Source organism: Bos javanicus, chromosome 8, assembly GCF_032452875.1.
Source record: "Bos javanicus breed banteng chromosome 8, ARS-OSU_banteng_1.0, whole genome shotgun sequence".
Taxonomy (NCBI): Eukaryota; Metazoa; Chordata; class Mammalia; order Artiodactyla; family Bovidae; genus Bos; species Bos javanicus.
In genome coordinates, this window is record NC_083875.1 from 2021344 (window position 1) to 2040831 (window position 19488).

The 19488-nt window shown below is 39.2% G+C and overlaps 1 protein-coding gene across 6 annotated transcripts in view; it reads right to left on the bottom strand.

The window, feature by feature from the left end:
• Nucleotides 1-19488, bottom strand: part of NEK1 (NIMA related kinase 1) — a 132210-nt gene that overhangs the window by 15474 nt on the left and 97248 nt on the right. For all 6 annotated transcript variants that reach the window (XM_061424913.1, XM_061424911.1, XM_061424915.1 and 3 more), the window contains 4 exons: nt 18448-18624; nt 14048-14168; nt 3791-3879; nt 2356-2603 (listed from right to left, as the gene is read on the bottom strand). In XM_061424913.1, coding sequence (XP_061280897.1) covers nt 2356-2603; nt 3791-3879; nt 14048-14168; nt 18448-18624 — 635 coding nt within the window. The remainder of the gene's footprint in view (nt 1-2355; nt 2604-3790; nt 3880-14047; nt 14169-18447; nt 18625-19488) is intronic.

Below are 19488 nucleotides of genomic sequence, written 5' to 3' on the forward strand. Positions count from 1 at the left end.
CTCAGTCACTCAGCTGTGTCTGACGCTTTGAAACCCCATGGACTGTAGCCCGCCAGACTCCTTTGTTCATGGGATTTCCCAGGCAAGAATACTGGAGTGGGTTGCCATTTCCTCCTCCACGGGATTCTCCTGACCCATGTATTGAACCCAAATATCTTCAAATTCTACAGTAAGTGATGAAGAATGGTTAACATGTAAATATAAAAGACTTCCTGTCATAATTTTTACTTTCTCTAAAAGATAATGAATACTTAAAGCAAAAATATAGAAATGTATTATGGAATTTATCATACATGAAGAAATAAAATACATCACAATTCCAAAAAGGACAGGCAAGAGAGTGGAAATGGAAATGTACTGTTGTAAGGTTCTGATGCTATAAATGAAGTGGCATAATATTATTTGAATAGAGACTGTGATAATCTAAAGATGTATACTGAAAACTGAGAAGTCTACCAAAAGCAAACAGTAGAGATAAAACACTAAAAAAACTCAATCAAAAAGGGAGAATAAAAGCAAAAAAGGAACCAAAAAGAAATGAGACAAATAGAAAACAAATAGCAAAATGATAACTTTAATTCAATCATATTGATAATGTCAAAAATTACATTAAATATAAATGACCCAACCACTTTGATTAAATGACTGTCATATGGTTAATAAGCAAGACTCAACTACATGACAAGTACAAAAAATCTATATGAAATAAGTCTGATTAAAAGGAAAGGATGTAGGGACTTCCATCATGGTCCGGTGATTAGGAATTCACCTGCCAATGCAAGGAACACAGGTTCGATTCTGGTCTGGGTGGATTCCACATGATGCAGAACAACTAAGCCTGTGTGTCACAATTACTGAAGCCTGCCTGCCAGGAGCCTGTGCTGTGCAACAAGAGAGGCCACTGTAATAAGAAGTCTACGAACTGCAAGGAAGAGTGTCCCCACTCACCACATCTAGGGAAAGCCTGTGTGTACCAACAAAGCCCAGATCACCCAATAAGTAAATAAATAACCTTACACAAAAATAAAATTAAAAAATAAAGGATGTAAAAATCTGTTCCTTGTAAACACTAAGCATAAGGAAGCTAGAATGACTATATATTAAAACCAGGAGGCAAAGTGTATTTCAGAACAAAGGGGTAGGTCTAGGGATAGAGTGAGTCATTTCATAATCATAAAGGGGTCAATTTATTAAGAAGATATTATTAATTTATATTCAATTGACTGGAAATTTCAACAGTGCTTTCCCAGTAATTGATAAACAAGCAGAAAGAGAAGAAAGGATATAGAAGACTTGAATCACACTATCCCACAGAGAGACTTCCTAACAATAAATATATCAATTCATCCAGAAAACAGAACAAAACTAAATTCTTACTCACTCAATAACAGAGCTTCAAAATACATAGAGCAAAAGCTGACAGAACTGAAAGAAGAAACACATGATTATACTAGTTAAAAATTTCAATATTCTATTCTCAGCAACTAAGAGTTAATGTGAAAGTATTAAAGACCAAAAAAAAAAAAAAATCAGTAAAGACAAAGAAAGCATGAACACCAACACTGGACTTAATTCTTGACATTGACAGAACAATTCACCCAACGACAGAAGAATCTACACCCTCTTAAGGAGATCTGTTAGTAACAGTCAAGGAAAGGAAACTGGAGAGTGACACAAGATATGCCAGAAGGCAACAGATAAAATAATTATAAAAGAAGAGTATATTTCAACTGTTGAAAGAAAAGAGCATAGGAGATCTGCTGGTAAGGGATGATCTTGGCAGCAGCAGCTTCAAAGGAGGAGTGGCTCACGGCCACACTATGATGTACTGGGAAACGAGGGAGGGGAAAAAGCAAAGACACAACAAAAAGCTGTGGGGTGTGAGCTGAGGGGGATGTGAGCTCATGGAAGTTTACCGTTCACGATGGGAACCATCAGAGTGTGGGTGTGGATGGAATGGCCCATCTCAGAGAAAGAAGTTCACGACACAGGCCAGAGAAGAAAAAAGAGACAGCTTCCTCGAGAGGCTGAGGGAGATTAGGCTCCAAAGATTAAGAAGAATTTCCTTTAATAGAAAAAAGGACAAGCACAGAATGACTTAACATTGAAAAAAAAGAACTTTGGGGAATTTCCTGGCGGTCCAGAGGTTAAGGTTCCCTGATGCCCCTGAAGTGGGGCCCAGATTCTACCCCTGATCAGGGAACTAAGATTTCACATGCGACATGTCAGGGTCAAAAAGTAAAAAAATAAATAGATAAAAAGAAAAACACCGTCAATATTATAGTTTATCAAAGAAAAATAATAAATGTGAAATGCTATCAAATGGATAGTTTTCCATTTGAGGAGCATACTTGCCTTTGGGTTGTTTGCATCAAATAGACCCGTTGAAAGTCCAATCAGCAAGGAATTCTGTTTTTTATTCCTTGGTGGTGAATCAGAGTGAGATCGAAGTGGAAAGGATTCTTCTGGTGAACAGAGAACTGACTGAACCTGAGAAACTGCTTTCAGATGCTCAGAATAAACCACTTTATGGAAAAATGGTTCTGGTTGCATAGATTTATCTATATCGCGCTTAGAGGGTGGAGAATCATCCACTCCAGGTTCTGTGGAATAAAGGAAAGATTACATGAACAGTCTATACAATACTCAGCTTTCTAAGTGATAATGAAAAAGTTCAGTATTTAACATGAATTATAGGCAAGAAACTCCATGTCTATCAGAAAACCAAAATCAAAATATATATGTGATTTCACTACCTTACAAATAATCTTCAACCCCAGGGTACGTTTAATTTGTTAAATACTTCCATTATATCAGAAGTTAGAAAATGTAGACACAAATCCAAAGACACGTGAGAAAATACTGTTTAAACACTCATACTTAATAGTTCCAGTTCAACTTCATTTCTATAGGTAAGATATTAAAAAACTGTACTTCTTATATTTTAATTAATACTATTAGAAATAAGAAAACCACTTATTTAATGTCCTCAGATAATGGCTTAGCTTTGACAAGCAATTCTTTTTGTTTTGAACATTAAGTAAGATAACTGATCAAAAGCTTTCATTGCCCACATTGACAAACAATACAGGCTTACAAATGTAGAGTACAGCAACCATAAAAAAGATTGAAATTCTGCCACGTGCAGCTAAATAGATGGATTAAGACAATATAATGCTTAGTGAAATAAGTCAGACAGAGAAAGATTAATACTGTATATCATTATATGTGGAATCCAAAAAATAATACCAATGAATCTATATACAAAATAGAAACAGACTCAGAGACATGGAAAACAAACATGTATAAACCAAAAGGGAGACGGATGTGGAGGGACAAATTAGGAGTATGGGATTAATTATTATTATAATAATTATATAACTATTGTAATAACTATATAGTTATTAATATAGTGATATATTTTATCAATCATCAATAATAATTATTATTTATTTTGTATTCCGCACAAAATAAATAACCAAAAAGAACCTACTGTCTAGCACAGGAACAATTCCCAGTATCTTGTAATAACCTATAATGGAATCTAACCTGCAAATTAAAAAAATGAATCACTAGGCTATGCACCTGAAGCTAATACAGTATTATAAATCAACTATACCCCAAAAATGTAATAAAAAATAAATACAGAGTCCAATGCACTATGCCTATAACGTTTTTTAAGTGATTAAGGTGAATGGTAAGCAATGCTCTCTATTAACATACAGTCCAAACAGAACAGGTATGCTAACAACCTTTGAGAAAGTAATCAGGCCAATGCTGTGATGCTCACCTACATAAACCTCACTAAGGTGATCCACACTGCTCGGGGCTTTATCTTCAGAAAGTTCATTTTGCTGAATGGTGATCCTATCTTCCAATCTGCCATAGATAGATAGACCAGTTACAAAAGCAAAATTTACCTGAAATAAAGATACTCTCAAACACAGACAAGTAGAGCACAGGTCACTAGTGTCCTGTGATCCCACTTTCAAATATTCTTCTCACAGTTACAGTGGCCCTCACAAGCACATCCTACCCTGCAGTCGTTCAAACCTCCACCAGTCAGGCTCATTCACGACACCAGCCTCAACATTCTCACCACAATGGTTCCCAGAGTGAAGCCTCTAGATGCCAGTAACACATGAGAACTTGTCTGAAATGCAAATTCTCAGGCCTTGCCCTAGCCCTGTGTGTCAGGAGCTTTGAGGGATACAGCTGAGCAAGCTGTATCCCTTTACACCAAAAAGTATCCCATTATAGCAAAATGTTGTAATGATTAAGAACTACCACTTTAACTAATCAAAATGCCTCATAATAGCAGAAAACAGAACACAATTATAACATACTGCTGCTGCTGCTGCTAAGTCACTTCAGTCATGTCCGACTCTGTGTGACCCCATAAACGGCAGCCCACCAGGCTCCCCCAACCCTGGGATTCTCCAGGCAAGAACACTGGAGTGGGCTGCAATTTCCTTCTCCAATGCGTAAAAGTACCATGCAATATCTTGCAACTATTTAAAGGACGAAGTACAGATCTGTATAACCGGATATGCATCAAGGGTCAAGGTATATTATTAAGTAAGTAAAGTAATTTTCAGACCAAATGATATAAAATGGTATTAGATTTGAAACAATGCTGCTCAGCACAGTAAAATAAAAAGAGTTTGTACACAAATGTTTTAACTCTTAAAGGAAGTGAACTGATTTATGTAAAGAATTCACAATTTTTCTCTCAATAAATGTTGGGAACTAAATTCATGTACTATTTGTTAACAAAATTATAAAGACGAGAAGAGTATATTCCAAAAGGTACCAGTAATTTATTTCTGGGCTTTTGGTTATAGTTCAGTTTAGTTGCTAAGGCATGTTCGACTCTTTGTAACCCCATGGACTGCAGCACATTAGGCTTGCCTGTCCTTCAGCATCTTCCAGAGTTTGCTCAAACTCATGTCCACTGAGTTGGTGATGCCATCCAAACATCTCATCCTCTGTCACCCCCTTCTATTCCTGCCCTCAAACTTTCCTAGCATCAGGGTCTTTTCCAATGAGTTAGTTCTTTGCATCAGGTGGCCAAAATATTGGAGTTCCAGCTTCAGCATCAGTCCTTCCAATGAATATTCAGGACTGATTTCTTTTAGGATTGACTAGGTTGGTCTCCTTGCAGTCCAAGGGACTCTCAAGAGTCTTCTCCATCACCACAGTTCAAAAGCATCAATTCTTCAGCACTCAGCTTTCTTTATGGTCCAACTCTCACATACATATATGACTACTGGAAAAACAACAGTTTTGACTAAGCAGAACTTTGTTGGCAAAGCAATGTCTCTGCTTTTTAATATGCTGTCTAGGTTGGTCATAGCTTTGCTTCAAAGGAGCAAGTGTCTTTTAATTTCATGGCTGCAGTCACTATCTGCAGTGATTTTAGAGCCAAGTCCCTCACTGTTTCCACTGTTTCCCCATCTATTTGCCATGAAGTGGTGGGACCAGATGCCAAGATCTTAGTTTTCTGAATGCTGAGTTTTAAGCCAGCCTTTTCACTCTCCTCTTTCCCTTTAATCAAGAGGCTCTTTAGTTCCTCTTCACTTTCTGCCATAAGGGTGGTGTCATCTGCGTATCTGAGGTTATTGATATTTCTCCTGGAAAACTTGATTCCACCTTGTGCTTCATCCAGCCCAGCATTCTGCATGATGTACTATCAGATCAGATCAGATTAGATCAGTCGCTCAGTCGTGTCCGACTCTTTGCGACCCCATGAATCGCAGCACGCCAGGCCTCCCTGTCCATCACCAACTCCCGGAGTTCACTCAGACTCACGTCCATCGAGTCAGTGATGCCATCCAGCCATCTCATCCTCTGTCGTCCCCTTCTCCTCCTGCCCTCAATCCCTCCCAGCATCAGAGTCTTTTCCAATGAGTCAACTCTTCACATGAGGTGGCCAAAGTACTGGAATTTCAGCTTAAGCATCATTCCTTCCAAAGAAATCCCAGGGCTGATTTCCTTCAGAATGGACTGGTTGGATCTCCTTGCAGTCCAAGGGACTCTCAAGAGTCTTCTCTAACACCCCAGTTCAAAAGCATCAATTCTTCGGTGCTCAGCCTTCTTCACAGTCCAACTCTCACATCCATACATGACCACAGGAAAAAACATAGCCTTGACTAGACGAACCTTTGTTGGCAAAGTAATGTCTCTGCTTTTGAATATGCTATCTAGGTTGGTCATAACTTTCCTTCCAAGGAGTAAGCGTCTTTTAATTTCATGGCTGCAGTCACCATCTGTAGTGATTTTGAAGCCCAGAAATATAAAGTCTGACACTGTTTCCACTGTTTCCCCATCTATTTCCCAAGAAGTGGTGGGACCAGATGCCATGATCTTAGTTTTCCGAATGTTTAGCTTTAAGCCAACTTTTTCACTCTCCACTTTCACTTTCATCAAGAGGCTTTTCAGTTCCTCTTCACTTTCTGCCATAAGGGTGGTGTCATCTGCATATCTGAGGTTATTGATATTTCTCCCGGCAATCTTGATTCCAGCTTGTGTTTCTTCCAGTCCAGCGTTTCTCATGATGTACTCTGCATAGAAGTTAAATAAACAGGGTGACAATATACAGCCTTGGCGTACTCCTTTTCCTATTTGGAACCAGTTGTTGTTCCATGTCCAGTTCTAACTGTTGCTTCCTGACCTGCATATAGGTTTCTCAAGAGGCAGGTCAGGTGGTCTGGTATTCCCATCTCTTGAAGAATTTTCCACAGTTTATTGTGATCCACACAGTCAAAGGCTTTGGCATAGTCAATAAAGCAGAAACAGATGTTTTTCTGGAACTCTCTTGCCTTTTCTATGATCCAGCGGATGTTGGCAATCTGATCTCTGGTTCCTCTGCCTTTTCTAAAACCAGCTTGAACATCAGGAAGTTCACGGTTCACATATTGCTGAAGCCTGGCTTGGAGAATTTTGAGCATTACTTTACTAGCGTGTGAGATGAGTGCAATTGTGTGGTAGTTTGAGCATTCTTTGGCATTGCCTTTCTTTGGGATTGGAAAACTGACCTTTTGCAGTCCTGTGGCCACTGCTGAGTTTTCCAAATTTGCTGGCATATTGAGTGCAGCACTTTCACAGCATCATCTTTCAGGATATGAAATAGCTCAACTGGAATTCCATCACCTCCACTAGCTTTGTTCGTACTGATGCTTTCTAAAGCCCACTTAACTTCACATTCCAGGATGTCTGGCTCTAGGTCAGTGATCATACCATCGTGATTATCTGGGTCGTGAAGATCTTTTTTGTACAGTTTTTCTGTGTATTCTTGCCATCTCTTCTTAATATCTTCTGCTTCTGTTAGGTCCAAATCATTTCTGTCCTTTATTGAGCCCGTCTTTGCATGAAATGTTCCTTTGGTATCTCGGATTTTCTTGAAGAGATCCCTAGTCTTTCCCATTCTGTTGTTTTCCTCTATTTCTTTGCATTGATCACTGAAGAAGGCTTTCTTATCTCTTCTTGCTATTCTTTGGAACTCTGCGTTCAGACGCTTATATCTTTCCTTTTCTCCTTTGCTTTTTGCTTCTCTTCTTTTCACAGCTATTTGTAAGGCCTCCCCAGACAGCCATTTTGCTTTTTTGCATTTCTTTTCTATGGGAATCGTCTTGATCCCTGTCTCCTGTACAATGTCACGAACCTCATATAAGTTAAATAAGCAGGGTGACAATATACAGCCTTTCCTTTCCCAATTTTGAACCAGTCCGTTGTTCTATGTCCAGTTCTAACTGTTGCTTCTTTACCTGCATATAGATTTCTCAGGAGGCAGGTCAGGTGGTCTGGTATTCCCATATCTTTAAGAATTTTCCATAGTTTGTTGTGATCCACAGAGTCAAAGGCTCTGGCGTACAGCAGAAGTAGATGTTTTTCTGGAATTCTCTTGCTTTTGCTATGATCCAACAGGTGTTGACAATTTGATCTCTGGTTCCTCTGCCTTTTCTAAATCCAGTTGAAGTTCTCAGTTCATGTACTGTTGAAGCCTTGCTTGGAGAATCTTCAGCTTTACTTTGCTAGCATGTAAAATGAGTGCAATTCCGTGGTAGTTTGAACATTCTTTGGCATTGCCTTTCTTTGGGATTGGAATGAAAACTGACCTTCTCCAGTCCTGTGGCCACTGCTGAGCTTTCCAGATGTGCTGGCCTATTGACTGCGGCACTTTAACAGCACCATCTTTTAGGTTTTGAAATAGCTCAGCTGGTATTCCGTCACCTTCACTAGCTTTGTTCGTAGTGATGCTTTCTAAGGCCCACTTGACTTCGCATTCCGGGATGTTTGGCTCTAGGTGAGTGATAACACCATGTGGTTATCTGGGTCATTAAGACCTTTTTTGTACAGTTCTGTGTATTCTTGCCACCTCTTCTTAATATCTTCTGCTTCTGTTAGGTCCATACCACTTCTGTCCTTTACTCTGTCCATCTTTGCATGAAATGTTCCCTTGGTATCTCAAATTTTCTTTAAGAGATTCCTAGCCTTTTCCATTTTATTGTTTTCCTCTATTTTTTTGCATTCATCACTTACAAAGGCTTTCTTCTCTCTCCTTACTTCTCTTTGTAACTCTGCATTTAGATGGGTATATCTGTCCTTTTCTCCTTTTCCTTTTGCTTTTCTTCTTTTCTCAGCTACTTGTAAAGTCTCCTCAGATAGCCATTTTGCCTTTTGCATTTCTTTTTCTTGGGATGGCTTTTCTTTTTTTGATTATAAGGCAATTTTAATTTTGCTAGTACTTTTTCTGCTGCTGAGTCACTTCAGTTCAGTTGCTCAGTCGTGTCCGACTCTTTGCGACCCCATGAATCACAGCATGCCAGGCCTCTCTGTCCTTCACTAACTCCCGGAGTTCACTCAAACTCATGTCCATCAAGTTGGTGATGCCATCCAGTCATCTCATCCTCTGTTGTCCCCTTCTCCTCCCAACTCTTTGGAACCCCATGGACTGTAGCCTGCAAGACTCCTCTATTCATGGGATTCTCCAGGCAAGAATACTGGAATAGGTTGCTATTTCCTCCTCCAGGAGATCTTCCCGATCCAGAGATCAAATCCACATCTTTTATGTCTCTTGCATTGGCAGGCTGGTTCTTTACTACTAGCACCACCTGGGAAGCCCCATAAATGTGAACTCATTTAGTTCATTTCAAATTTAAATAATTTTTTACTTTTCCAGTTTTAAATTCTGAGTAACTCTTATTTTTATTTTAAAAAGTTATTTATTTTTAATCATACAAGTAATATATTTTTTCATTCAAAATGTAATGCTTGATTCCTCAGAAAGGGAAACATAAAATATCATTTGCTACAGCAATTCCACTCTGGATATATACTCAAAAGAACTCAATAAAGATGTGCAAAGACTTGTACACAATGTTTACAGAAGCACCATTCAAAACAGGCAAAAGGCAGAAACTACCCTGGAAATGACCATCATCATCTGCTGAATGCTATCAACTGCACAATGTATAAAAACATAGGCTATAGTCATATAAGGAATATTATTCATGAAAAGGAATGAAGAACTGATACATCCTATAACACAGACAAGCCCTGAAAGCAGTATGCTAACTGAAAGAAGGCAGATACAAAAAGCCACATACTGTGATTCTATAGGAAATGTCCAGAATAGGCCAATCCATGAAGACAGATCAGTGGTGGCAGGAGCTGGGGAGGTGAACATGAAGAGTGGGTGCTTATAGGTACAAGGGTTCCACTGGGGTCGAGGAAAATGTACTGGAACCATAGAGTATAAAACTGTACACTTCAAAATTATTAAAATGATAAAATGTATATAAATAAATATATTCATATATTTATCTCAATGAAAAAATTTTTTCCTTTTAGGATTTCCCCAAACAATGAAAATCCCAGTGGCTTTTACTATTATCAGTTTTATATACATCTTATTAAACTTTTCCCCTAAATTTATATACATTTATATATGCTGAGAAGGCAATGGCACCCCACTCCAGTACTCTTGCCTGGAAAATCCCATGGACGGAGGAGCCTGGTGGGCTACAGTCCATGGGGTCACTACAAGTCGGACAGGACTGGGCAACTTCACTTTCACTTTTCACTTTCATGCACTGGAGAAGGAAATGGCAACCCACTCCAGTGTTCTTGCCTGGAGAATCCCAGGGATGGCAGAGCCTGGTGGACTGCCGTCTATGGGACGGCATAGAGTCGAAGAGTCGGACATGACTGAAGTGACCTAGCAGCATATATACACTTAAGAACATTTTATAGGATTATCACAGTATTGTTCTAATATATGGAAATGCTTTTTATTCAATATCATCAAATACTCTGGACATATTTCTGTATTTATACAAGGAGTTGCATTTAATTTCAGTGCTGCATACTACCCATTACACAGTATACTTTGTTGTTGTGACTTTGTTAAGTCGTGTTCAACTCTTTGTGACCCCACGTACTGCAGCACACCAGGCTTGCGTGTCCTTCAGCATCTCCCAGAGTTTGCTCAAACTCATGTCCACTGAATTAGTGATGCCATCCAAACATCTCATCCTCTGTCGCCCCCTTCTCCTCCTGCCCTCAATCTTTCTCAGCATCAGGGTCTTTTCCAATGAGTCGGCTCTTTGCATCAGGTGGCCCAAGTATTGGAGTTTCAGCATCAGTCCTTCCAATGAATATTCAGGATTGAATTCCTTTAGGATTGACTGATTTGATCTCCTTGCAGTCCAAGAGACTCTCAAAAGTTTTCTCCAGCACCACAGTTCAAAAACATCAATTCTTCAGCACTCATCCTTCTTTATGGTCAAACTCTCACAACTGCACATGACTACTGGAAAACCCACAGCTTTGTCTAGATAGACCTTTGTCAGCAAAGTGATGTTTCTGCTTTTTAATATTTTATCTAGGTTTGCCATAGCTTTTCTTCCATGGCGCAAGTGTCTTTTAATTTCATGGCTGCAGTCACCATCTACAGTAATCCTGAAGCCCAAGAAAATAAAATCTGTCACTGTTTCCATTTTTTCCCCATCTTTACCATGATGGATGCCATGATCTTAGCTTTCTGAATGCTGAGTTTTAAGCCAGCTTTTTCCCTCTCCTCTTTTACTTTCATCAAGAAGCTCTTCAGTTCCTCTTCACTTTCTTCCATTAGAGTGACATTATATGCATATCTGAGTTTTCTGTTTCTCCCAGAAATCTTGATTCCAGCTTGTGATTCATCCAACCTGGCATCTGGCATGATGTACTCTGCATATAAGTTAAATAAGCAGGGGGACAATATACAGGCTTGATGTACTCCTTCCAATTTTGAACCAGTCCATTGTTCCATGTCTGGCTCTGACTGTTGCTTTTTGTTCTGCAAACAGTTTTCTCAAGAGACAGGTAAGGTGATTTGGTATTCCCATCTCTTTAAGAATTTTCCACCATTTGCTGTGATAAACTGTCAAAGGCTTTAGCATTGTCAATGAAGCAGAAGTAGATTTTTTAATTCCCTTGCTTTTTCTATGATCCAACAAATGTTAGCAATTTGATCTCTGATTCCTCTGCCTTTTCTAAATCCAATTTGTACATCTGGAAGTTTTTGGTTCATGTACTGTTAAAGCCTAGGTTGAAGGATTTTGAGCATTACCTTGCTAGCTTGTGAAATGAGTGTAATTGTACAGTAGTTTGAACATTCTTTGGCATTGCCTTTCTTTGAGATTGAAATGAAAACTGACCTTTTCCAGTCTTGCAGCCACTGCTGAGTTTTCCAAATTTGCTGGCATACTGAGTATAGCACTTTAACAGCATCATCTTTTAAGACCTGAAATAGCTCAGCAGGACACTTAGAACAGTGTTTTGAGCCACTTCCTTATTCCTGATCAGACTATTTCAAATGATTTCCTGTGACTCTCCTGAAATAAACATTCTTGCACATGCTTCTCTGTATCCATGTCCAAGTCCAGCCCACCTCCTGTTTTCACAGATAAAGTTGCACTGGAACAGCCACACTCACCTGTTTATGTGTTACCTATGATTGCTTTTGCAGATCAAAGGCAGCACCGGATAGCCACATCACAGAGCATATGGTCAACAGGGCCAAAAAAGTTCACTATCTGGCCCTTTACAGAAAACATCTGACAACCCTTGTTATGAGCAGAACAAAGGAATGAACTTCCAATTATTATTTTAAGAAGGAAGGTAACAAGAACACCAAAATATGACAGTGATTTCCCCGGACAAAAGGGAACTATAAGAGGATTCTCCCAAGTACTAATACAAAAATCCTGAAATTGTCATACTGAGTGAAGTAAGTCAGACTGAGAAAGACAAATATATGATATTGCTTCTATGTGGAATTCAAAAAAAAAAAAAAGGTACAAATGAACTTATTTATAAAACAGAAATAAAGACTCAATTGTAGAAAACAAACTTATGGTTACCAGGGGATACAGGAGGGGGATAAATTGGAAGACTGGGATTGACATATACACACTACTATATACAAAATAGATAAATAAGAACTTGCTGTATAGCACAGGGAACTCTACTTAATACTCTGTAATGGCCTATATGCGCACAGAATCTGAAAAAGAGTGGATATATGTATATTTGATTCACTCTGCTGTACAGCTGAAACTAATACATTGTAAATCAACTATACTCCAATAAAAATTAATTTTAAAAATTAATGGCAAAAAAAAAATCACAAAATGAAGTATTAGCAAACAGAAGTACATTAAAATTAGCAAACAGAAGACCAAGCAGAGTTTACTAAGGTATGCAGGATAATTCAATATTAGGTAACCTATTAATTTATTATGCTGATAGATAAGGGAAAACAATTACATGAATGGTTCCACTGATGCCAAAAAGTCATTTGATATAATACATTTCAGACTTTTTAGCCAGTAAAATGAGCAGACACTGCTTAAGCTAGAAATTATAGTCATGCCTAATGATGGTTAACATTAGAAACATTTCACTGAAGTTAAGAACAAGAGAGAGAACCCTATTTCCAATATTTAACTGTATAAAATGTACTAAGTGATGCAACTGGAGAGAAAGAAATGAGTGTGAAAAAAACTGGAAACACAGAAAGCCATCATTATTTTCATGATTGTGCATATGAAACATACAAAAGATTCAACTGAAAGTCTACATGAACAATAGTAGGATACCAATAAGAGAGTGGTAACAAAACAACACAAAGAAGGTGTAAGTTTTCATATATACCACCTTATAGTTATCATTAATAAAATAATCACAAGATGATATAGCCAGGAATAAGCTTACCAATAACAGTGCAGAGCTTACATGAAAGCTTGAATTGGGTGGGAAGGGGAGGCGACTATATTTATATACATGCAAAGTAACCTCACTAAAGGTTATCCACTGTAGCATCATCTGTCATAGCAACTAGTATAGGACACTAATTAGAGCTATGGTATATCCATATATTGGAACACGACGTAGCCTTAAAGTAGCAAAAAAGAGGAAGCCCTCTGTGTATTAATATGAAAAAATTCCCCAATTACTGACATAAAATGGGGGAAAAAACTCTGTGCCTTATAATGACAACTATATTTAAAAGTGAAGGTGAAAGGTGCTCAGTCGTGACTGACTCTGTGACCCTATGGACTGTAACCCTCCAGGCTCCTCTGTCCGTGGAATTCTCAGGCAAGAATACTGGAGTGGGTAGCCCTTCTCTTCTCCAGGGGATCTTCTCAACCCAAGGGATCAAACCCAGGTCTCTCGCATTGCAGGTGGATCTTTACCATCTAAGCCACAAGGGAAGTCCATTTAAAAGTGAGGGAGACTATATCTTCGCTTTTGCTTCTGTATATATTAATCATGTTTGGAAAGAGGACAGAGTGGGAATTTGCTGGGTGGGGACAAAAGTGGGAAACAGACCTTTTACTGTATATTTTTATACACTTGCTGATTTCTGAACCTCATGAGTGTGATACTTATTCCCAAATTAACTATTTTTGTAATTGACTTAATATTATGTTACTCCAGTATTTCCATGAAAGGCATGACATGAAGGGAGCAGGTGTGAAATGCAAGGGAAGAGGTGACGTACTCAACCTCCTCTGCTCCTTCTCTCTCAGTGACCCACATGTCGAGAACAGGTTGGGGCAAACCACCATCTCTGTCTGCTCCACTTGGCTCCTGCAGCACTTCTGCCTCCAAGTCATCAGGCTCTGCAAGGCAAAAACAGGGCAAGACAGGTCTCAAAGCAAAATCCACTTAGAGAAAACAAAGTAAATCTCTTATAAATGATCACACCTCGTTTCAGGCTAGTGTCGTAATTGCAACAAAAAATCAGTAGTTTATCTATAGATCCTTAATCTTACTGTCTTTACACTCTAGTTGTTTCTGAAATAACAGACTTCTCCTTTTGCATTTTCACTGCAATAAAAATACCCAGAAGAAATATAGTGTACTCTGTATTTTTCATTATTATCAAGAAGTTTTTCTTCATTAACATTTCAGTAATATACAAATTGCTTTCTAGACGACATAAAAACTTATAGAATTAACACTATCTATGGCCAGAAATATGGAAAGAAAGTAGAATATAATATGATTGATTAGTAACTGATGGGAAAGTTCAATCTTCAAAAAAAAAAAAAAAACCCTCTTACCTGGACTTTCACAGTGAAAAGGCGAATATAACTAGGATGCTAAACCTATTTTCCTAAACCCTCAAATAATTAATAACCAGGGAACTATCTCTGTTCTCTGGCAGTGGCTCATTTTTCACCTGAGTGATATTTCCCGAAAGTTAACAGCAATGAGAAGAGAGTTTCTCTCTTCGTTTGTTAATTTCTCTTTTTCCTGTCCAATTATCTAAATTATTAATACTTTCTTGTTTCAGCCACCATGGCCATTCCTTTTTTTCCTTCTCTATTTTAAAAGTTTCTAATTAGTTGTCCTGTTTTAGAGAGATGATTCGTATTATACCAATTCTTAAAATTTTTATCTTTTATTCAAATGATTTTTTGGTCACCCTTACAAGTAAGCACTTGGAGGAGGAATGTCCTGCTCAAAATTTTTTAAACGAGTAACTGTTCTCTGGCACCTTAAGCCACATCAATGTGACTCATTCCACAAACTAGATTTGTGACTGTACTGCCCACAAAGGCAACGATATTTACTACATGGCTCTTGCAGAAAAAGTGTCCCAGCTCTAATAGGCTATACAGTCACTATTATTAAATATACACCTAACAGGTTCTTTTTTTTTTTTTTTTTTTAAGAAAAGACATAAGATACCCATTAACTAAGATTCTAATGAACAAGAATATTTCACAAGACTACAAGGTCACACATGTGGCAGCTGTCCAGCCTTCCTCTCATCCAGAGAGGGCTCTGTTGTCCCAAGTCCCTCAGTCTGGATCAGCAGTGTGATTGCCTGGACCTGTGGGGTACAGCTGGAGTCCTGTAGGCCTGGCCACATCCAGCCTTTTAAGAGAATCAGCAGTTTCCACTTTGGAATCTGGAAGTTTAAACCACCAAGAAAGCAGTTTAAGGACCCTGGAGAGAAAACATGGCAAGGCCCTGAGACTTAAAGCACAGGAGTGGGACCCAGCAGCGCAGGCCCAGCTGAGCCGAGATGCCAGGTGTGGAGTGACAGCATCTCCCACCCAAGTAAGCGCAGCTGATGGCTCAAAACCACTGAGCGATACCAGTTGATGCCATGAGGAGGAGAAGGAATGTCCCAGTTCCTAATCCACAGCTCAGTTCAGTTCAGTCGCTCAGTCGTGTCCGACTCTTTGCGACCCCATGAATCGAAGCACGCCAGGCCTCCCTGTCCATCACCATCTCCCGGAGTTCACTCAAACTCACGTCCATCGAGTCAGTGATGCCATCCAGCCATCTCATCCTCCGTCGTCCCCTTCTCCCAATCCCTCCCAGCATCAGTCTTTTCCAGTGAGTCATCTCTTCTCATGAGGTGGCCAAGTACTGGAGTTTCAGCTTTAGCATCATTCCTTCCGAAGAAATCCCAGGGCTGATCGCCTTCAGAATGGACTAGTTGGATCTCCTTGCAGTCCAAGGGAGTCTTCTTCAACACCACAGTTCAGAAGCATCAATTCTTTGGCGCTCAGCCTTCTTCACAGTCCAACTCTCACATCCATACATGACCACAGGAAAAACCATAGCCTTGACTAGACAAACCTTTGTTGGCAAAGTAATGTCTCTGCTTTTGAATATGCTATCTAGGTTGGTCATAACTTTCCTTCCAAGGAGTAAGCGTCTTTTAATTTCATGGCTGCAGTCACCATCTGCAGTGATTTTGGATCCACAGAGTGTGAGATAAATCAAGACAGTTAAGTCACTAAGTCTGGGAAGCAAACTGCTTTGCAGTGAGAGATAACTGAAACAGAATTTCCTATCTGTAGATAGGGTGTTGACACAACGAAGGTTAGATATGTGCACTAGTTTGGGGACAGGCCAGCATCTGACACTGAAAGGTTTCAAGGAGGCTGTGGTGAGAGCCTGGCCCATGAAAGGCGGTTACTGGAGGCTGGAGGAAAGGGCATTCTTGTGACCTGGTGGCAGAAAGTGGCCCTGTGACATGAAAAAAGATGAAAGAAAATGCACCTAAGAGATTCAGTGACCGAGCTAAGGAGCTATCTGAGTAGACCATTTACAGTGCCAGTGAGATTCCTAAGGCAGCCACTTATAAACTACAAGGAGAAAAAGGTGAGTTGAAAAAAGATCAGTGTAGCTCATGAAGAGAACTCAGAAGAGGCAGTTTCTCAAGGGAAAAGATGCCTCCAAATAGACACTAACCTCAGGCAAAGTATGCCTGAGGTCTCAGGGCATGGTCTCAGGGCAAAGACAGAGGTCAAAAACAGAAGGCCGTAAGACCTTCTGCTGGGGCACAGAGGATTTAAAGGTCTGTCTTTCTGACTCTTGCTGTTGGACAAGAAGATTGCTGAGCATCTCAATTGCCTTCCTCACAGAAACTGCAGGTAGAGGGCACAGTCTCAAAAAAAACAAACCCAAACCAAATACCCCAGTGGTTTTTCACTAAATGTCAGTAACATTCATACAAAATTTACAAAATCATTAATACTTGCAGAAGCACTCCCCAGCGTGATTGAAAGGAAAGATATAGCCCAACAGAAGAGCCTTTGAGGGTACCAATGTTTGGTGGGAGGGAAGCAAGCCAGCCAAGCTACTCCTGGTGGGATCCCATTTCTATGTACCCACAATCTTGTACCTTCCCTATTTTTGACAAGGAGTCTCACATCCTCTTCATCACTGTTAGATTTATGAGTGAAAAAGCAAGTGAAAAGAACTCTCTAGGTCTTCAGATTGAAAGTAAATGTATTCAAAGAACTGCACCCAAAGAACCTCATTTAAACACAGACTTGACCTTGAGGACAACATCTGAGCCAATGTCATAATAAGATGTGGCTATGAAGAGTCAGTGTATTCTGCATGTGAGGGGATGTAAATAAGTTTGGTAAAAGGGCAGACATTAACATTAAAGATGGCTACAAAAACAAAGACTCTTGACAGTCCATTGGACTGAAAGGAGATCAAACCAGTCAACCCTAAAGGAAATCAACCCTGAATAATCTATTGGAAGGACTGATGCTGAAGCTCCAATACTTTCGCCAGCTGGTATGAAGAGCCGACTCACTGGAAAAGACTGTGATGCTGGGAAAGACTGAAGGCAGGAGAAGGGGACAACAGAAGATGAGATAGTATCACTGACTCAACTGACAGAAGTTTGAGCAAACTCTGGGAGATGGTGAAGGACAGTGAAGCCTGGCATGCTGCAGTCCGTGGAGTCGCAAAGAGTTGGATATGACTAAATGACTCAACAACAACAAAACATTTAACCCTTTTACCCTTGAGAGGTGTCTGTTTCCCCTCCCTCTTAATCCAGGCTTGTTTGTAACTACTTTGACCAATGAAGTACAGCAGAAGCAACCCTGTGCCAGTTTGGAGACTAGCTTCTACGAGTATAAGCAGCTTCTGCCTGTGTACCTGTGAGCCATGGAAGACGTCAGACCACCCTGTTGGACAGAGTACAGAGAAAGGCCTGGAGGCTGTATGAAGAGGAAGGGGCAGGCCTCACCATCTTTCAGCTGTACCAGTCAGGACACCAGTTAAGCCCTCTTGGACCCACGAGACCAGGTCATCACAGAGATGACAGCACATGCACTAGAAAAGTACGGCGGTGAGCCAGGGCTTGACTCAATTCCCAACACACAAAATGAGGAGACAGAGTAAAATTGGCTGTTGTTCTAAAACTGGGAGACAGAGTAAAATGGATGTTGTTCTAACACTACGTTTTGGGGTGATTTGCAATGTGGTGATAAAAAAAGACCCGGTACTGGAAAAATAGTGAACCTAATTTGAGATGAATCACCCAAACATAAACAAATATTTTGAAGGTTTATAAGGAAGACAATGAAGTATTATTAAACCAAATAAATCTTTTGCCCCATGAAAACATACCCTCCAAATCTCCTTCTGCTTTCAATGCTGTCTGTGGAGATGCTTCACTAATGTTTGGACTGTTTGTCTCAACAGAAGAATCAAGAGTAGCTGGTGGGTTCATTTCAAGTGGAATACATTTTACTTTTTCTTCTTCAGTAATTAAGGATTTGAAATTCTCGCTTTCAGGAGAAATCTCTGAAACAACAAAAATGAAAAATCATGCTATGTTCTCACACTGACTTGACTTTTATCTGCAATAGCATTTAGAACAAAGTTCACTCTCACAGCAGGTAACTACTAGTTAAGTTCTGTTATGTACTAGAAATTAATAAATGATTAAGGCACATGATAGTCAAATTAAATTTAAATTCAAAGGCATTTTTGTTATAAAGATACTGTTTTTCAGGTTTTTCAGATCAGTTAGAAAAATGTTTGACTTTACTTAAAAATCACAGCTCTCATTCAGTTTTTGAACTTAAGACGTTTCAGCATCAAAGCTGTGTATGACACAACAGTGTACGAACCTTTGTGAAGGACTGACACTTAGTTTAATGACTAATTTACTGTGTCTGGGTGTTTATGGTGTTCTCCACTTGAGAAACCAGTGATACTCTTTCCTGAGTACCTAGTTCTCTGTACATTCTCCTCTAAGCTCTGTACCTCATCTGTAATTACTGATGACAAGCAGAGCTATGAAGATGTATCAAACTGTACAACTGAACAGGATATTTTTCTAAAATTATGGTGTCATACACAGATGATATGACTGACCATCAAAACTCTTCTATTCACTGGGACTGGGTCTACATTATGCCTGTGGATAGACATTTTAATGATTATGAACTATACAAATTTCTTAAAATAAAATTTATTTCTTAAAATCTGCAAATATACAGAATGAAGTCATATCATTCATATGTATGTAGTTTTGTAATAATACTGTCAAATTAATAAAAATATTTCACCTTTGTTGTATGAATGTAATTTTATTTTTCAAAACCACTCATATATGGTTTTGTTGAGTGATTACATATGTATGCATAGGAATGCTTTGTTCAA